At 52.9% G+C, this 19991-nt stretch overlaps 1 protein-coding gene across 1 annotated transcript; it reads left to right on the plus strand.

The window, feature by feature from the left end:
* Positions 1-214: 214 nt before the first annotated feature.
* Positions 215-7977, plus strand: SPARC (secreted protein acidic and cysteine rich). Its single transcript, XM_065734740.1, has 10 exons — positions 215-348; positions 4458-4527; positions 4750-4800; positions 5078-5162; positions 5320-5441; positions 5586-5706; positions 5846-5979; positions 6235-6383; positions 6933-7081; positions 7254-7977. The coding sequence occupies exons 2-10, from the start codon at positions 4471-4473 to the stop codon at positions 7280-7282; spliced, it is 897 nt and encodes a 298-aa protein (XP_065590812.1). The 5' UTR covers positions 215-348; positions 4458-4470; the 3' UTR covers positions 7283-7977.
* The last annotated feature ends 12014 nt before the right edge of the window (positions 7978-19991 follow it).

Raw genomic sequence — 19991 nt, forward strand, 5'->3', positions numbered from 1 at the left:
TCCCAGAGAACTGATAAACTCATCACAGCGTGCCAGCAGCCGCGCGTGGGGGGGCTCAGGGTCCCCTCCAACCCCTCCATCTGTTTGACTTCTCTGGCCTGCGCTGTGCTCGGGGCTGTGCCTCTCTGCCCGCACTTGGGGCTGGGAGCAGCGAGAGGCGGCTGGGACAGCCCACCGCGGGGAGAGGGAGAGGAAGAGACCGATTTGGAAAGATAGCGAGGAGGAGGAGGAGGAGGAGAGGAAACCCAGCCCACACTTCGCCTTCCTGCTGCCTCCTTCTAAAAACTGCAGACTCCTGCAGTCCTTCCCAGCGCCTGGAGTTCCCTCAGCCCTGCTCGGGACTACGAGGTACGGCCGGAGCTCCGCTCCTTCCCCCCCCCACCCCGCGGCACTCAGCCCCGACCACCGCCGTGCGATGCCTTCGGGGACCCCTCCTGCCCCTTCTCTCGCTTCTCTTTGCAGCATCTCAGCTCTTAAACTGTCGCTCAGTTTCACCGCCAGACCCCCCCAGCTTTGGCGTCACCTGGCTGCTCAGCTCAGGCCGTCCTTAATTGCTGGACCTTATCCCTTTTTCCCCTCTGGGCTGCGGGTTGTTTCCTTACTGAGATGCGCAGGACCGAGGTCCAGGCATACAGAATATGTCCATGAGGATAACCGACCTGCAGCAGCGGTCCGGGCTGAGGCAGCGATGTTACTCACCGGGAGATGCGAGGGACGAACAAAAGCTCTCGGCTTTATCTCAGCGCGGCCGCTCTCGTTTCTCCTGCAGTAACAACAAAACGAGACACTCAGATTTTGTTCCGAGCAGGCTTTGAGAGCGTGTCAGGTCCTGCTGACCGCCCCGCTTTGCTTAGCTCCAGCTGCTCAGCTGTCGGAGGGAGAGGCGGGGAAGGAGGGACAAAGCTTTTTATTTGATTGTTTTTTTTTCCTAATAATAATAAATAAAAGGCTTTGATGGTTTGGGGTCGGCCAGCCCCAACTCCCGTCCAGGCAGAAGAGCCGAGAGCTCGCTTCCTTTAAAGGCAGCAGCCGGGCTCTGCGTGCGGTGACGTGCCCCGCAGCCCGAAGTCCGCTTTGTGTCCCCGACAGAGGACACTGTGCGGGACGGGGGGCTCAGCCCCCACCCCAGGGAGGCGCGGAGCTTTGAGCTGCAGGGAAAGCGGGGCCACCGGGCACCCCCAGCTCGGAACAGCCTCAATCGCTCCACCGACCCCTCCACGGGCAGCAGTAATCGTCGGCAGCCCGGCAGGGTGGGCCGGATGGGTTTTACGTGGCGATTAAAGGCTGTCTGCGTAGTGCGCAGCTGCTGCAGCCCGGCTATTGTCTGCCACATCGGCAGGAGCGGGGATGCGGGCAGCGATGGGAGGGGGAAGAGCAGAAATAAACTTTTCAAACTTTCTGCAAAGCCCCTCCTTCCTCAGCTCTCTGCTCTTCCATGACTCAGCCCCGGAGGAATGTCGGCTCCCATGGAAACCCCTCCTGGGTCCGCTGCTCGGATGGATGTCGGGGCTGTTATCGCGGCAGCGGCCGTGGCAGGGAGAGCCCAGGGAATGCTTTGAAGATGGTTCGCGTGTTTGCAGCGTATTTAGCAGAGGGTTTTTTCTCTCTCTGCTTTATGGAGCTGCGCAAGAGTGAGAGATCGGCTTTCCGTGCTCCCCGGGAGCCGGAGGGACCCGCTCGCACCTGGCACAGCACTCTCCAGCAAAAGAAGCTCAGGCAGGACAGCCAAAAGCTGCATTAGCTCCTCTTCCCAAGCACAGTCTGCAAAGGGCTCATCCACGCTCTTCTCTTGGTGCTGCTTTAACTCTTTCCCACTCTGGATGCCATTTGCAACCAAGGTGAGCTGTGACAGCTTCAGGCTGGCACGGCTGCGTGGGCATGAGGGCCCTCACCCCGTTAGCAGTGAGCTCTGCAAAGGTCTGCTGCGTTTCTAAGTGCAGTTGCAGCACCTTAATAACCGTCTGTAAGGCTTATGGGTCAGTGCAGCCGTGGGTGGCTGCGTGGGGTGATGTGGTGGGCAGGGTGCGTGCAAGCGTGTGCAGGGGCTGAAGGGAATTTCTCTTGGCCCTGTGAGCATGTGTGTAAGGGAACCCTCTGCAGTGGTCACACTTTGTCACCAAACAAGATGTGGGAGGGTTCTCGCCCCGCCATCACCCACCCCTGCTCACAGTGCTGGGAGGTGGCAATGGGCCTGAGGTCCTTGCCTGGCCTGTGCCTCGGGGAGGAGCTGTCAAAGTGGCCAGGCAGAGGCTCCTCCCCACGCTAACGTGGCATCCTGTGGGGCTTATGCAACCCTGGCCACCGCCAGTGCCACATGGACCACGTTCCTCCATCCTCTGTCCTCCTCCACCCACAGAGGCACAGAGGTGGGTTGGGAGGAGACAAATAGGACTGAGCAAACCCATCGAGAGGCATTTATGGGAGCCACAAGACCATGTTTACACAGCAACCTGGAGCTGAAGGCCCCACTTAGGATGCAAGTGGGGTCAAGTGTTGTCTGGGCCATGCAGACTGTGTACTGTCCCCCTTGCTTTCCCCATAAAACTCAATCAGAGCAGAAAGAATATTGCTCCATAGCCCCTGCACACAGCTCCGAGCTCATCGTGGTTCCATCTACCAGGGAGCAGCCTGGCTGCTGTGCTAACCCCACTCTTGCATCAGTCCTCGTGTGCCATCATTGGCTTGGAGCACTTTCTGCCTGGCATATTCCCCGTGCCTAGGAGGCTCTGGCTTCTTAGAAAGCACTGCCTCCTGTTGGAACCTGTTGGCTGGTAGCATCCTCTTGGACAGCAGGACCATGGCAGGCCCACAGGGAGGGACACTTGCTCATTGATTTGCACAGTGAGCCATGCTTTTGTGCCTGAGTGATGTCAAAGGCTCCTAAGCTGTTATTTCAGGAGTTTTGGCCACCAGGCACTCAGGAAAGGCCATGCCTTTGCAAAACAGTCAGGGTCTCACAAACGCTGCAATGTCCTCTGTGTGCAGCCTCTGAGTCCAGGAAGATGTTGTTTTTCAAATAAACTTGTTTTCCTATCTCTGGCATGGGACGGCTTGGCAAGTTGTTTGCTCAGACTCCTTCATGCTCCTTCTTCCTCCAAACACAACACCGGCAGCTCCAGCTGTCTGCTGGCTCCTAGCAAGAAAGTAATTCCCTGACCCCAGCTCACTGCATACCCAGACTTTGAAACTCAGTGTTTTAGGAGCTTGTGGAAATGATCTGAGAGAGTCTTGGTCTGGGGATGGGTTCTTCTTCCATGTGCACATGCCATGGCCTCTCCTCCAGGCTGGGCTCTGTCCTCGGAGCATCACTGAACCTCAGAGCACCTTCCAAGGCAAACAAGCCCCTTGGGAGAAGCCCAGGAGCAGCCTTCACAAGCCAGTGGATGCAGCAAGGGAGGAAACAGCCACATTCAGTACTTTTCCACATCCCCTCTCACCCTCTCCAAGGCCACCTCACCAGGAGGGCAGAGCCAGCCACCTCAGCCAGGTCCTGGCAGAGCTCTCAGCAGCCTCCCCAGCAAATAAAGGCAGGGGACAGTTCCCAGTCCCATCCACGCAGGTGGAGTTGAGGGGGCTGAGCAAAAGGTGTCAGTGAGGGCTGTGGCAGGAGGACTGACCTCAGTGGTGGTGGGAGCATCACCCCAGTGTGTAGAAGGGAGTGGGCATTCTGCTGTGGGGCATGGGATGCTGCTGGCTTATCAAGCACCCAGCTGAGGGGCTTTATCCTGCCAAGCAGGAACCGGGGTGCACATGGGATGAGCTCACAGCTGCAGCTCTCCTCCTGGATCACATCGAAGCTAGTGTTTGGGGTGCTAGAGATAGATACCTGATCCTTGCCACCTCTATAGATGTCTGAGTCCAAATAGGAAGTGCTTTTCTAAGGGATTTAGTCCTCTAGCAGCCTGCCGCTCTGTCCCTCTGTTCCCTCTTCCTCCCCTTTACTCTGAATGACAATCAAAATCATGGAAAGTGTCACTGCCTGTTCTCAGGCTCTCATCAGAGGCTTTTAGCACTTTATTTATTTTATTTTTTTATTTTATTTTATTTTATTTTATTTTATTTTATTTTATTTTATTTTATTTTATTTTATTTTATTTTATTTTATTTTATTTTATTTTATTTTATTTTTAGTCTGAAGTAATTCCTGTGAGGGAAAGGGGAACAGCCATCTTGGTGCAATTCTTCTAATGCATCCTGGAAACTGGTGGAAATCTAAACCCTCACCTTCTAACTTTGCAAAACAAAAAGAATTTATCTTGGAAACAGTATTTGGCTTAAGGTTTCAGCTAGAAAAGCCAGTGTGTGGGGCTGCAGCACTGACCAGACAAGGCAGGAAATGGAGCAAGCACCCTTCTCTGTGTATCTGAGTGCCAGCTGTGACTCAGCCCAGAGCTGAGAGGCACAGGGAGCTGCAGTGTCCTCCTTGCTCATCCCTCTTCTTCCTCTCCTTTATTCAGGGTTTGCTGAAAGATGAGAGCCTGGATTTTCTTCCTTGTCTGCCTGGCAGGCAAAGCCCTGGCAGCACCGGTGAGTAGTGGAAACTCTCCCTCTGCTGCGCCTAACAGGGATGTGTCTGACTCCCAGTGCATCCAATGGGGATTTTCTTTTACAATGAATAAAATTGGGACACCCTTATGGGAAACACAGAGCAGGGGAGGTGGAAATCCAAGGGTGACCCTGCCCTGCGGTGTCACCCCCTTGGGATCATTGTCCCCAGGGTCCCCAGCTCATGGTCCTTTTTCTCTGCAGCAAGAGGCTCTGCCTGATGAGACGGAGGTGATTGAAGATCTCACCACAGAGGTAGGTGACCGTGCTGCTCCTCATCACCCATCCCTCATGGATGGTGATTGCTCTTCCCACACTGCCCTGGAAAGAGCAAAGGGCTCAGAAACCTTTCCTTGGGGTCCTCTCCCTTGTACTGTGGAAATTCCCCTTGGTAGAAACGAGTGATGTTTCTCGGCTTTCTTCCTCCAGGCATCAATGTTTTTGCCTGGAAGAAGTTCTTGCATCAGCTCTTCCAAAGCACAGGGCAGTGGGGGCTGTGCACATCCCATGGACACACTGCCTTCTTTTGCAGGAGCCTGTGGGGGCCAACCCTGTCCAGGTGGAGGTGGGAGAGTTTGAGGAACCTACAGAGGATGTAGAGGAGATCGTCGCAGAGAGTGAGTCACTATTCCCATGCCCCACAGCTTTTGCCCTTCTGGGGCAGGAGACACACAACCACTCCAAAGAAGCCCAGGAAAAGCCCGAGGGAGAGGCTCTCTTTCCCCATGGGGGAGCACAGGGCAGGTTCTGACTTCACTCCCTGACTTGTCTCAGATCCCTGCCAGAACCATCACTGCAAGCATGGCAAGGTGTGTGAGGTAGACGACAACAACTCACCCATGTGTGTGTGCCAGGACCCCTCCAGCTGCCCGGCCACCTCCGGAGTCTTCGAGAAGGTGAGGGCAGGAGCTGTGTGATGGGTGGAGGAGGATGGTGGGCACAGCTGGCTCCAGAGGTGGCAGGTCTCATTGTCCATCCCAGGGAAGGAGTCACGTGCCTCTCTTGGAGGCTCTCATGCAGCATCTCCCCATCTTGTGCAGGTCTGTGGCACCGACAACAAGACCTATGACTCCTCCTGCCACTTCTTTGCCACCAAGTGTACCTTGGAGGGAACCAAGAAGGGACACAAGCTGCACCTGGACTACATTGGGCCTTGCAAATGTAAGCAGAGACATTGCCTTAGGCAAGGGGATGGGTAAGCTGAGCATACCCCCTTAGAGCAGTGGTTAAGGGAGAGTAGATGTCCAAGTGGGCTCAGGGATAGGGAGGGAGGATGCTGACCACTGTGTATGGCTTCCAGTCATCCCTGCCTGCCTGGACACTGAGCTGACAGAGTTCCCCCTGCGCATGAGGGACTGGCTGAAGAATGTACTGATCACCCTGTACGAGCGTGATGAGGACAACAACCTGCTGACAGAGAAGCAGAAGCTCAAGGTGAGGGCTTGGGGAGGGAACCCAGGAGTTCACCCCACTAATGGAGCCTAGCTCAGTGGGGGACTCCACATCCACATGCACCTGTGCACCAAAACCACAGCATTGTTCCCAAACACTGAACCAAGCCCTGCAGCTCCCTCCACGCTCCCAGAGAGCTCTCTCTCCAAAAGTTGGCACCCCACGTGCAGCCCCACTTGAGAACCCTCTCGTGCCCCACTCCCTGCTGACAAAGGCCCTCCATCTCTCCTATGACAGGTGAAGAAGATCCACGAGAACGAGAAGCGCCTGGAGGCCGGTGACCACACCGTGGAGCTGCTGGCCCGCGACTTTGAGAAGAACTACAACATGTACATCTTCCCCGTGCACTGGCAGTTTGGGCAGCTGGACCAGCACCCCATCGATGGGTGAGTGTCAGCAGAGCAGGATGGGCACCAGCACCTCTCCCTGCCTGAGGTGGTTTGGTGGCAGCAGGAGTCGGGGCAAGCTGGAGGTGTGACATGAGTATGATGTGTACACCTGGAAGGGCTGGGGTGAAGCTGGGGAAGAGGCACCTTCACCTTCTGCCAACAGCTCTGCTGCAGAAAGAGGGGCCTCAGCTGCTCCCACCTCCCTTGGGCAGAGTTACTGCATTCTCAGATTTACTGCCAGGTGACAGTTCCCTAAAACACCAACATCTGAAAGAGCTGGCTTAGCTCTGAGCTGGATGTGTGTATGGATGGGGTGATTGCACACACAGCCCTGTGGAAAGGGCAGCCAGTGAGCACCTCCATCACAGGTTCTTTAACGACAAGCACAGCCGGCTGCAAAACCAGACACACACCTGTGACCACTGTGCTCGGTGGTGGATACTGGGAGGGTGCTGGGAGTGTGGCCTGAAGCAGAGGGAGGGCTGGGGTCCCACTGTGGCTCCCACAGCCAGCAGCAAGATGCTGACAGCTTGGGAACCTTGGCAGGTACCTGTCCCACACCGAGCTGGCCCCGCTCCGTGCCCCACTCATCCCCATGGAGCACTGCACTACCCGCTTCTTTGAGGCCTGTGACTTGGACAATGATAAGTACATCGCCCTGGAGGAGTGGGCCAGCTGCTTCGGCATTAAGGAGCGTAAGTACCCAACTGTGGACCCCTTCCAAAAGCCCCCAGTGGGACAAAGCAATGGTCCCTGGGGGTGGAACACAGGGGAGAAGTGGGGAGGGGGTGCAGGAGTGACTCCTGAGGCATAGGGCTGCAGGGCAGCATTGCCTTCTAACTTGGATTCTCTCTTTTCCTTCCACAGAGGACATAGACAAGGATCTGGTGATCTAAAGCCCCAGCTTCCTCCTTTGCTGCCAACTTTGTCTTGTTTTAACCTTCCCACTTCCTTCGGTTTTTGAACCGCTTTTGTTCTGTTTTGTTTTCCCTGGGAACAAGGTGCTAATATAGGTCTAAACGTATGTAGTATCGGTGCTAAGAGAAATAACAGTCCTTCATAGCCTAACCTGTTACCACTAGATTACCCACCGGCTGTTTCCACCTGCTCTTACCAGCCCTCTCTCTCTCCAACGTGTCTTCACAATTGACCGAACCCTGTTCCTGTCCTAAATATCCGCTCATGTCCGGATCCGCTCTCGGACAGACTCCTGTTAACTCCTGAGTGACGGCACAGACCGCCCGCGTGCAGGGAAGGCAGAGCCAGAGGATGTGGGAAATGGGGCTTTCTGAGCAGAGCAGCTGCGGGTGACACTGTGGCCACCCAGCTCATGGTATAGGGGATGGGGAGAGGTAAGGAAGGTGTAGAAAGGCGGGATGTTGTTTTGCTTTTTGGAGCCTTTTATTTTTACCCCCTCCCCTCTATAAGTATCATTCCCAGGGCTTGAAATTAATCACTGGGCACCAAAACAAAGGGCTAATCCAAGAATCAAGCAGGAAAGAGCACAGAAACGACAACAAATGAAATGAATACATCCTGTAAAACCCCCTCAAAAAATAAAGGTTTGAAAGTGCTATGTGCTTTACCATCACTCACCAGTTGTACTGCAGTTGTGTTTTCTGTGCTGAGGACATGGATGCTCACAGCTGTCATTGCTCCTGTAACTCTGCTGCAGCTGAAGTAAGGCACTCTGCACCCCCACATCACAGTGTCCTTGAGCACTTCCCACCTCTGTTTTGCTCATATTTAAATTCCAGCCCTGTCCTCGCAGAGGAGCTGTGTGTGCCACACGCACCGTGCACTATTCCCTCCTGGTGTGCATTTCTGGGTTAAGAGATGGGAGGGAGGGAAAGGAGGAGGTATTTGGATTTTGATTTATTGAAAGCATTCTGATGGGAGCAAAGGGGTGGTGAAGTCTCACAGGCTGAGAGCTCTTTATTTTCAACCTCTGAATGTCCCCTGTGCCCTATATTATTACATTTCTGCCACAGTGTGAGCAACCCAATGAGTCTCCATAATAAAAAAAAATACTGATTTGAAACACTGACACTGAACGAGCTTGCGGTGTTCCTCTGTTTCTTCCCACCCTGAGTTGGGAGCTGGGGGAGGGATGACACACGGAGCCTACAGAGACAACACTTCCACACCCCTCAGGTTTGAGCCCTGTGATCCCAAAGGCTGAATATTCAAGGTCTTCATCAAGACAGCAATAGGACAAGAGGGAACGGCCTTAAGCTTCACGTAGGGAGCTTCAGGTTGGTGGTTTGGAAACATTTCTTCTCAGAAAGAGTGGTGATGCATTGGCACAGGCTGCACGGGGAGGTGCTGGGTCACTGTCCCAGGGGTGTTTGAGGTGGCACTGCAGGACGTGGTCCGGAGCAGTGTCAGATGATTGGACCTGATGATCTTAGTGGTCCCACCAACCTTCATGATTGCATGATTTGGAATACTTACGGTGAATACTCAGTCCCCTCAACCCAACAATATCCACAAAGGCATCAATGTGAAGATGGCACTTCGGGAGGGCAGATGTGCTCAGTCCCACACTTCGTACCACGGCTGAGAGCTGCGTACGGGCCGTGGCATGCAGCTGCACGGAGCCGAAGGGCTGCACCATCAGGGAGCTTCGCGGAGTGCAACGTTAACAGAGGACTTCGGGAGGCGCCAAGTAATTGCCAAATAGTCGTGCCTGGGATAAGCTACACCCCTGCTGGCTGTGTATGTAACCACGGGAAACCGAAACAGATCCTCCTGGAAATTGACGCTCCAGCTGCTGAGAAAAGTGGAGAGGCACAACAGTAGAAAATAAACACGGCCAATTGCAGGGGCTAAAAATATCCAAGTGGCAGAGAGTTCAGCCATGACGTCCCTGTGCATCTCAACCCCGAGCACTAGGCACTCAGGCAGGTGCTGTAGGGTCAGCATGCAGGTGGGGACAGCTGCCCGCTCAGCCAGGAGCTCCTGCTCCACCGAGATGCAGCTCCCGTGCAAGGGAAGGCATCCCATCCCTCCTTCCAAAATCACAGCGAGCTGGGTATGTCAGCAGCTCCACCAGCAGAACCAGTTATCAGCACTCAGGGAGGAGCAGGGATCCATCGTCAGAGCAGTGTCCCATCTGAGGGGGTGATGCTCATGTCCCAGCAGTTTGGCAGAGCCCAAAGGATCCGACTCAGCACAGCTGTCCTGGCTGCAAGGCAGCATCAAAGCCACCACAGGAGGTTGCAGCTGGGCTGCTCTTAACCCTTAAAAGCTCACGGCTTGAAGTATCAGGTTGCTGGAATTTCACTGCCTTGGGGCAAACGCCATACACGGGGTTACATCAGGACTTGAGGAATAAATTGGCCTTTTTAAGCTTTCAGAGCCAGATGGAGGATGAGAACAGCCATCTCCCTGTTACAGCTGAAGTGGAGCCCTTCAGTGCTCGCTCAGCAGTAAAGGAGCACGACTGTACTTTCCACGTGGAAATTCTCCCTGTGGTTAGTACTGACTGAGGACATGGTTTGCAAACGCAGAAAAAAGGAAAACAGAAAAATAACGTCAACCTCTGGATCCAAAGCCAGCATGACACAAGCGCAATCTGGCCCAAGTGCTGCAGAGCACTCACAGGCAGAGCTCGTTCAATTTGTGGGTTGGTTATGGTCCTCAGGGCAGTGCCAGAGAGCAGTTCACTGAGCATCTTCCTGCCTGCATTCACCAGAGAGGATGGGATGGGAGTGACAGCCATGCCTCCAGCAGAGAGAACGCATGAGGAAAACCTTCAGACCTAGAGGGGGAGCACCTGAACACTCTCCCTCTAATTTCTGGACCTACCGATTGGTTTTCACTTGATTCAGTGGGGCATCAAAGCTCCAAGACGTTATGTTCCTCCAAGTTCAGAGCAGGCAGAGGGAGGACACGAGTGTGGACTGACAGGAGCTAGGCTAATGCTGCCTCCCAGCTCTCAGGTGCAAGGCAATGGCACAGTGGGCAATTATTTGTGTAAGGGACTGTGGTGTCTCTGCACTGACCACAGAGAATCATAGAATAATCAAGACTAGAAAAGATCAAGTCCAATCATCCACCTGCCACCAACACTGCCCACTGAGCACGTCCCTCAGTGCCACATTCCACATTCCTTGAACACCTCCAGGCACAGCCGCCCCACCCTGAGCAGCCTGTGCCACTGCATCACACTCTCTCAGAGAGGTTACACTACTTTATTTCATAGCCTACCACATATGTCATGGCTATTTTCCACTTTCAGCCTTAGTGTTGCACATCCAGCAATCACAGAAACTCTGTTTCAGGGTTCCTTAGGAAATGGCTTGCCCCGGGTCGCATCTTTACGTGCATTCCCTACATTTTTCTTAATTTCATATTCCTTTTGATCACTCCTTCACTTGGACTAGAGCAGCTATACAGATCTCTTGTTACTTCTTGCCTGAACACCTCACTGATTGCCTTTTCTGCCTGGGTTCTGGAGCTTTGTTGCTATTGGGTTTGGGGCTGAAATTCCCCATGCACTGTGCCAAGCCTTCCTCAGTGCTCATGTCCTCGCACGAGTTATATTGCCCTGCAAGCACCTGAGCTGAGCACTGATGGAGGCTGTGGTAACCTCACTACATTTGCCATGGTCTCTCTTCCTGAAGCAACTGCTGCTGGGTGCAGAGACTGGTTAAGGCAGGTCTTGGTCCTGCCATCGTCCTACACTAATTACACCACAGTCATGGACTGGCTGCCTGGGCTTGAACAGGGTGCATCCTGTGGTATTCCTCATTTCCTCTTGGTCACGGTGCCCCCAGTGAATTCCTTACAGTATCACATCAGGCAGACCCTCAGCACCTGGGAATCCAGCTGCAAGGTGAAGCCTCAGTGCAGATTTTCATGCCCTTCAAAGAGCTGTTCCCTATCCTGAGCACTACCCACATGCAGGTGACCCTGTTCCACTGGAATATTTCCTTTTCCTGTACAGCTATTTGGAGCACACACTGGATGCTGGAGCATGTTACTTGCATGCCTTCTTTGCATCTCACTCCTCAGGCCGGCAGCTGGCATCTGATGAGCAACCTGTGGCAGGAAGAAACATGCTGCCATAATCAGAGGGCAAATCTGGAGGGCTCTGGTTCACTCCTCAGAGGCAGATGCCCACATCCCTCACACATTTACCATAATACAGGGCCTGTGTGTACAAATGCCCTCCAATGCTGGCAAACTTCATCCTTAGCTGTGGAAACTCATTTCCCTGGAGATCCAGGCACACTGTGGGCAAGCAGAAAGGAGCACCAAGATATTCCCCCTCAGTTGAGCAAAGAATGAAAGAGATTTGCAGAAGAAGCCCATGCACCTCTCCTCAGCTGTCTCTTTGCCTAAAAGCTGGCAAGGTAAATGTGCCCTGTGCATATTCCACACATGCAAACCCAGGTGCCAAGCAGCTCTGCATCCCCAGAGCCACTGTGCTCAGCCCACAGCACAGTGCCTAGCCCTCCTTCTCCCTTCTCCCCAGACCTCATCACCTCCAGTCCAAGCAGCTGCAGAGCCATGGCATGGAGTCCCTAGCTGATAGAGCCAGCATCTTTGGGATTGGTCATTCACCCAAGGATGATGAATCCTGGCTTGAAAAGCCAAATGTTAGATGGGAAGGGACTATTCTGCTGTTCCCACTGCTGGGATAGCCAGGTTCCCTCCCTCATCATCACTGGATGCAAGTGCTGAGCTCTGGGCTCTGCTAATGGCTCCCTTTTTCCTCTGTGCTGGAGCCTTCCTTTCTTTTTGCCTCCAGCCGTACCTTTAACATGTGTGGGCAAACCCAGGCTCCTGAACGCAATTCAGTTCAAGGCAAAGGTGTCGGGGCACGTTCCTCTCTGAGAGGAGGAATGGTTGAGTTGCTGGGGAATGGCCAGCCTTGGGCTGCCAGGGCTGGGAGAAGCCTGGCTTCCCAGTTGGTCACATCTCAGAGGCTGCTGAGCTAACCTAGGGAGGAGCGGGTTGGTAAATGGCCAGGGTCAAGACCCATTCTGCAAAGGGTTCCTCTTCCACAAGGGTGCCAAAGGATCTGAGCAGTGAAAAGATCAAATGAACTCCCCTTCCCCCCCCCCCCCCACACACACACACCTTGGCTTCCCTTCTGCCACTGCTTTTCAAAAAGTCTCTTCTTTCCTTCCAGGAAGATGAAAAATCTTTACCTTTTGTGCAGACAACAGAAACCACACAGCAGAGCACACTTTTGCACAAACAAACATGGGTTCCTGGTGTATCTGCCAAGCTTCCTCTCCTCCTAAATTGTTCTGCACCCTCCCTGGGCTCAACCTGTCCTTGCATATCCCCCTCTTTGGTCCCCAGTTGCTGTTACACCATACTAAAGTTTCCAGGCAGCTGTGAATCCCCCCCACCAGCCCTATGGAGGGCAGCAGCCAGGCTTCTTAACCCAAGCTACAAGTGTGCAGGTTGGCCCAGCTGCCACCACAGCTGGTGCCCAGCACCATGCATCCTTGCTTTGTTCTGATTCCTTCCAGCCTGATATAAGCTGATCACCCAGGGCTGGAGAGGGCAGCTACCCCAGATCACATAAGGCTCCAGCCTCAAGCTCTGCAGGGTTGGACACCTGACTCCTATGCCCACTTCCCTGCATGTCTACTCTGAGCCCACACATCTTCCAAGGAAGTGCTGCAGGGCATTTCTCTGCTTCTTTCTGCTGGAGTTTCCGGGAGCTAGAACAGCCTCCCCCATATCTCCAGATCTGAATCACCAGGGATGGGCCATGGCCAGCAGCCACCCAGCACAGCTACCCCGTCTCAGGAGTGGCACTTGCCTTCCCCCAGAATTAAACCAGAGCCTCCAATTCCCCCACTTCTCAGGCACCTTTAGGCCACCTCTTCCCATTGACTTCTACACTCAGAGTTTTGCTTGTTCTCAGTGCCTCCCATTGCTCCTGACCCTGGTGAAGAGAAGAGCCCTTCTAGCACAGACAGGTATTTGTTGACCAAGACCCACATCCTTTCATTTATTTACTTTCCTATCCACCTACAAGTAGCCAGATTTCAGCTCTCTGAAGGATCAGCCCCTTGGCATTCTTGGGGACTCATCTACAGTGATAATCAGCACAGATGCCCTCAGCAGGGTTGAACTGTTTGTGGAAGTGAGTGCTGATTTCTTGGTGGGAATCCAATGAATGATCTCATCCTAGAAAAGAAGCTAGAAGTCACCCTCTCCACTGGCAAAGCATGGTGTTCACCGCTGATGGCAAGGAAAAGCCTGTACTCTCTGTAGATTGTCTGTGGTCTCCTTTTCACCTCTCACACATGTTCAGCCTCCCAGAGAGATGTGTTCCTCATTCTTCTGTATGCTTATGACCTTCTCTTTTCCTTCTCACCTTTCTGTATTCACCCAGTCCTTCAGACTTCCAGCTCCCCCATTCAGACTGGATCTCATATTCTTTTATCCTTCTCCATTCAGCACCTCTTGCTGCAGCCACTCATTACACATCTCACCTAGTTCCTTTTGCCCCACTTCTCCATTGCTCAGTCACATCCCTCATCAGGATCCACTTCCCCTTCCAGTTCCACCTCCAACACCCTCTGTCTGCTCCCAGCCACATCCCTACCCACCTCCACCCCAGCTTCTGACAACACCGCCTGCCTCACAGCTGGCTTTTGAGGCTTCCTTCCATCCAAAAGTTTCCTCTTTTGAAAAAGATCAACCTGCCCAAGGTCACCTTCCCATGGCTGCAAGGGGGGTGAGGTACTGGATATGGGTACCTCCCTTGAGTGGGAGGAACTGGGGTCCCTAACAATGGGGATGGAGAGCCCTGGGCCCCTCCTACTCTCTCTGGAGACTCCAGTGCATCCTCTGACTGAGGTGCAGCACACACTTTGTTTCTCTTCCAATCCTTCACAATACCTTTGTTCACTGCAGATTTCAAATTGCTTAAGGATTTATAAAACCACAGCAAATCACAAGACATAACACCCAAACAGGGCATTCGTTATCACTGCAAAAGCATTAAACAGCCATCCAAAAAGAAGGGGGACTTCTGGGCTCTCCGTGGGTATAACTCGCCATTGATGTGTTTGGGTACATCCCTTCCCCCCTGTGTGTTTGTATACCAGTGCATGCATTCGTCTTTGAAGGCTTTACAAGAACATGTAATCTCCCTCTTTTATGTGTTTCCATATCTTTTCTCATCTAGATAAGCAGGAATATTCACCCTTAGCCATATTGATACTATGCCATGAAAGGCATTTGTGCACATCCGTGGAGAAGAGCACAAACTGGTGTTTACTAATACAAGATACACTTCCACATAGATACACTCTGCATAAACTTCTGCTTTAGCACCTTGCACAGACATCTTGATGAAAGTTCGTGCTCACATACGAGCAAGAGCAAGCTGTGTCTGTGCTGTTATTGTTTCCATGCTCCCGACAGCCATTCTGCCTGCTGGTAAATCTGGACCGAAAGACTCGTGAAATTATAAACTACAAAGTAACATAGAGGGCCCTTTCAGCACTGCTGGCAGTCAGATAAGAGGCTTTCTTTCCCCAGTCCTAAACGATCTCAGGCATTTAGAGTACATAGATAAGTCAGAGATATCAGTGCTCATCAGGATCCACATACCCTCCCATTCTTCCAGCGTACAAAGAGTAGGAGAACTGCAGACCCTGTAGCTGAGCAGCAAACCTCCCTGCTCAGACAGATGTCCTCCTTCCCAGGACAGCAGGACCTCAGCACAGCCATCAAGCACTGGGTTTTCTCCAACACCACACGTCCACACCCAGCAGGGGACACACTCAGCAGGCAGTTTCTACTCACCTTAAACCCCTTGGATTGTCTGTATCCACACTCCTATTCTCTTTATTTCTTTCCCATTAATGCAGCATTCTGCTCTTACAGAAGAGAATCCCTCCCAAGTATCTAACAAGGCCAAGAACCATTATTTTCTATTAATTTGGGAAGCCAGTACATTGCTAAAAATCAATGCTACAGCAAGCTGTGGTGGGGATTGGCTGTTTTAGGCTGTGCCATGAGCTCTCTGCATTTCATCTACTATCCGATCAGGGACTATTAAGACAACAGTCATATCAATCCAGGCTTGACTGGGGATCAGTCAGCACTGAGCTACATCTGAGCACATCACAGAGCAGATCACACATTAGCTCCAAGCAGCAGAGCCCAAGTGCATTGGTGCAGTGAGCTGCAGCTGCTCCAGGTTCCTCACACCCCTGGACTGTAAGCATGAGGTTCTCCAAGCTTAAAACTGGGTCAGAGCATGGCCCCAAACTGATAGCAGACCTGTGTCTGATGTCAGTGTAACAGCCACATCTCCCATGCCCTTACACAGCTCCTAGATGAAAGGACCAGGAGTGGCTGATGGGCAGAGGGACCCTGACCTCCACCAGCTGTGCCACTGAATGACTGCCAGGCACTCCTATCACATCTGCTATAACAGTAGTGACAAAAAGAGGCTCAGGATGTGTCCCCCAGGCTCAGAACAAGAGGTCACATCGAGCATCACCACCTTGCCTGCACTGCAGCATTGCTGAAGTGAGGCTCTGGGCTGAGCAGAGCCACAGCTGAGGCACTGGGACACTTGAATCACCCTTCTCGCATTGTGAAATGTCCATGTGATTTGCATAACAGCAAACTGTTGCCCAACAGTCATGTTTAGGTTGCTCGGAGTCATCCTACACACATACACATCAAACTCCCACGTCAGGGTTTGCCACTGAAGAACAGAAGACCACAGCCACCAGGTCTCCCATGACTGGCCAAGGAACATGCTGCTATTTGTCGATTCCTGCTCTATTGGTGCTTGGAATTACTCATTTCAATGACTCTGCCCCTTCAGTTCAATAGCCAGAATATCCAAGCTGCCTGCCTGCAGATATACATCCAATAACGATGTCATTTAGTTCCTTGCCAAAGATGAGACATGCTCAGACCCCAGTGGTAAAAAATAACCTCATGCTCTGAAGGCACACGGTACTGATTTGTCATGAGTGCAAACTTAGCTTTGTCTTCCTTTCCTTCCCAGCTCAGCGTGCCCCCAGAATTACTGATACTTCAATATGGGTAAGTAATAACAAAGGAAATAGACTTGGTGGGAGATGCTCCTCTGGAAAACCCCTCTGAAGGCAGAACACAGGCATCAGCTCTGCAACCCAAAGCATGGGCATCCCCACCAGCAGCCCGTGGGCATGCACTTAGGTTAATGCCCTGACATTAGGGCATTAATAAGGCTGCCTGACACCCAGAAGCCTCTCCAAAACCTCTAGAAGCATCTCTCTGCTCTCAGCCAGACCAGGGCAGGGACTGCAGCTTATGCTGGTGCATAAGTCACACACATCTCCCTAATCCCATAGCCACGATGTTTTGGAACCCATGCAGATACCCCTGTGCTGCTTCTGTGCCCTCTGCAAAGTGTGTTTTCTGTCACAGGTCTGCTTCCAGCTGCATACCCTCACTCCAATGCACAAACAGGAATGATGCAAGCTTTTCAGTGGGATGCTTTTTTTTCCAGACAAGTCTTTAGATATTTGGGAAACAAAACCCAGTGAAAGCTTCACTCTGGGTGGCACCCTCAGGAGATAGTTGCTGCTAGAGAATTTCCTAGGGCTAAGGAGAAGAGCCTGCATCAGCACAGTGTAGCAGCTCCCCCAGGTACCCCTGCTACCCTGCACCCACCTTCCCCCTCATCCTCCTCCAAAAGGCGTTGAGCAAAAGCCAGACACATTGTGCAGCCACTGAAGAGCACCCAGTTCAGCTCCCTGAAGGGAGCAAGCTCCCTGTGTGCCACCTCCATCTTCCCTGAGCTGCAGACTGCAAGCTCCAGGATCCCACGGGGCTGCAGGACTGAACCATACCAAGGGCTTTCACCTGATGTATCCTCTACATTTCCACGGGCCTGCTCTGCAATACATCACGAACAAAATCACCTCAGATGAATATTAATGGCTGCATTAATAGTCAGCAGTCTGCAGGCAACTCCCTACCCACAGCTGAAGTGTCACAGCAGTCTCTGAGTGTTCAAGGGGTCAGAAGCAGTGATTTTATCAGAACATTTGGTTGCAGAAGAAATGCAGAAGCTGTGAATCTCCTGACTTACCCTAGAGATGTGCACCTGAGATCCACCCCCTGTAGCTATTGATGGCATGCGTCTGTACCACCACAGAGCCCCTTGTCCTGCAGCATGGATGTACTTGTATGGCAGCAGTGCCAGCATGAAGGTGCACGAAGGACAGTGACATGGTGTGGGGGAAGGTTGTGTGCCCTCTTCCCCACCCTAGGAAGCAACAGCCCTCCACCTGGTATCCAACAAAGGATCTCATCTGAGTGCATGCTTGTTATACTCGCCCTCAGCTTCCAGCTCTTTTCTCCCAGAATCCTTCCCAACTGATCATGGTCCCAATGGTACAATTGGGAAAGGCCAAAAAGTGAGACTCACCAAGTGGGTGTCCTTTAGGCCTGCTGTCAGTGCCACAACAGCACATATCCCCTGGCAGTTCTTCAATTAGACACCCTTACTGTAAGCATCAGCTTACAGAAAATTGAAACCACAGCAAATTAATACAGCTGAAAGAAAACACAATGGAGGCTCAGTCAAAATGCCACCCACATCTGCTGGAGGTGGCAGCTGAGCAGCACGGCCTCATCCAAGCTTCCCCCTCCACCCCCCCATGGAAAACCCCCTGCCTCCAGCTCTGGCCACCAGCTGTGGGAACGTACAGAGAGCTCAGCGTGACAAAGCAGCGTCCCCTGCACGATGGTGGCCTTGTCCCAACCTGCCCAAAGCGCCCGCAGAGCACCGGTCTGCCAACAATGCCACATCTTCACTTAACTCTACCTCCTCCACACCCCAAACCCAAGCACTGCATTGCAAGGCTGCCCCAAACCCAAGGTCTGGAGGAAGGTTTCTGCACCAGTGCATTCCCAGCCACAATCTCCCTCCATTCCCCTTCCTGCTGGCAGGGGGCAGGGCGAGCCGCTCCTGGGTGATTCACTCCCCACCAGGCAGAAGTGCTCTCCTGGGTACACACAGCTGGGCATAGCAAGGAGGCACAGGGCAAGCTGAGCTGAATCACTGTGCCCCAAATGAGCTCTGGCGTGCAGGGACACAGCTCCCATGGAGGTCGCAGCAAGGTGAGTGTTGCAACAGCACAATGCGTGACTCACCCGCAGAGAAAAATGCAGTTTGGGGTATGAATCGCTAAGGCAAGGAGGAGAACAACCCGCTGGGGCACAAACCTGGGGTGCAAGTCACGGAAACACCCAGGACTGGCTCAGGGTGAAAAGGAGAGCAAACGTGGAGAGCAGCAGGGTGACAGCTGCACACCAGCACCTCATTATGCTGATGGGGCTGCTGAGCTGTGCTCAGGCAGATCTCCATCCCACCAGGGTGCTGGGAGCTTTTTCAGGGCGTGCTCTGCCCATATAAACCCCACACACAAACAGGATGGTCACCCACATTCGGGCTGGATGATGCTGGAGCACATCCTGCAGAGCTGTGCTGCAAACCCAGGCTCTGACAAGGTGCTCCCACACCAGGCAGAGCTATGGCAACCCAACCAACATCACCTCCTCCTCCCCTCCTCAGTCCCGGGGGAGGACTTGCACTCGTGTCCTGGCAGGAAACCAATGTCCCCAACACTTGCATACCTCCATAGGCGCTGCTTTGGGTAATACCAGTTGCATGCACTGCACCTACCCTACAGGATAACAGAGTTTTTCCCACACCCCATTTTTTTTCTTGCTTGTCCCTGAAGGCAAGCCAACCTCGAACAACATTTCCACTGAGTGTTGCAATAAGACACGGGCTCCCTGAAATCAGCTGTCCCAACAGCTTTGCCAGGGGCAGCAGGAAAAGTGAGCAGATGTTCCCTGTAAGGTAGCAGGTATTGGGAAAGCCTTGTGTGCCCCTTGTCTGGGGGCACAGCCTGCTACCCACTTCCAGCAGCCAGTGTCTGCAGGAAGCAAGGAGGTGAAAATGACAAGAGCCATGGTGGGAAGCAGGCAGGGCATCCCACTCTCTCCAAGCCAGCTGGATATCTTCCCAGCGACTGCAAGGGGAAGGGTACCCATGAATCCCTCCCAGCCAGGCAAGCAGCAGGGGCTCCCCTGTCTCCCTCTAGTGACTGCAGCTTTCGGAGCCTCCTCCTGCTTTCAGTCTAACTGGACTGCATCATTTAACTCAGTGGATTCACAGAGCCCTAGGACTCGTTCTGCGGACGTTGCATTCCTGGAGGCTCCCCAGAGCATGGGGATGCACGTTGGGATGACAGCAACATGTCAGAGCCCTGTTGGACAAGGTGTTATACAAAATGGAGAACAAAAAGAAACACGTATATAAATCAACTGGGTGCATCTCCAGTGGGAATTTCTAAAAAAAAAAAAAAAACACCAAAAACACAACAAAATAAAAGTCATCAGCCTTTGGGATGCAAAGCAGTCAGGCCTGGAGAGCAGCTAAGCATCGTTATTAAATAAATTAATTAGCCCAGCAGAGCCCGCCAGGTACTGAACACTTTCCACTTCCAAGCAGGTAAATAAGTCCGTGGGAACAGAGGCAGCTCCCCACTCACCAGGCAGCACAAGCTGCATTTGAATGGAAATGCAATTCCTGCAGCCTCGCAG

This window comes from Cyrtonyx montezumae, unplaced genomic scaffold (assembly GCF_038088225.1).
Source record: "Cyrtonyx montezumae isolate F1298 unplaced genomic scaffold, pur_monq_1.0 scaffold_18, whole genome shotgun sequence".
Lineage (NCBI taxonomy): Eukaryota > Metazoa > Chordata > Aves > Galliformes > Odontophoridae > Cyrtonyx > Cyrtonyx montezumae.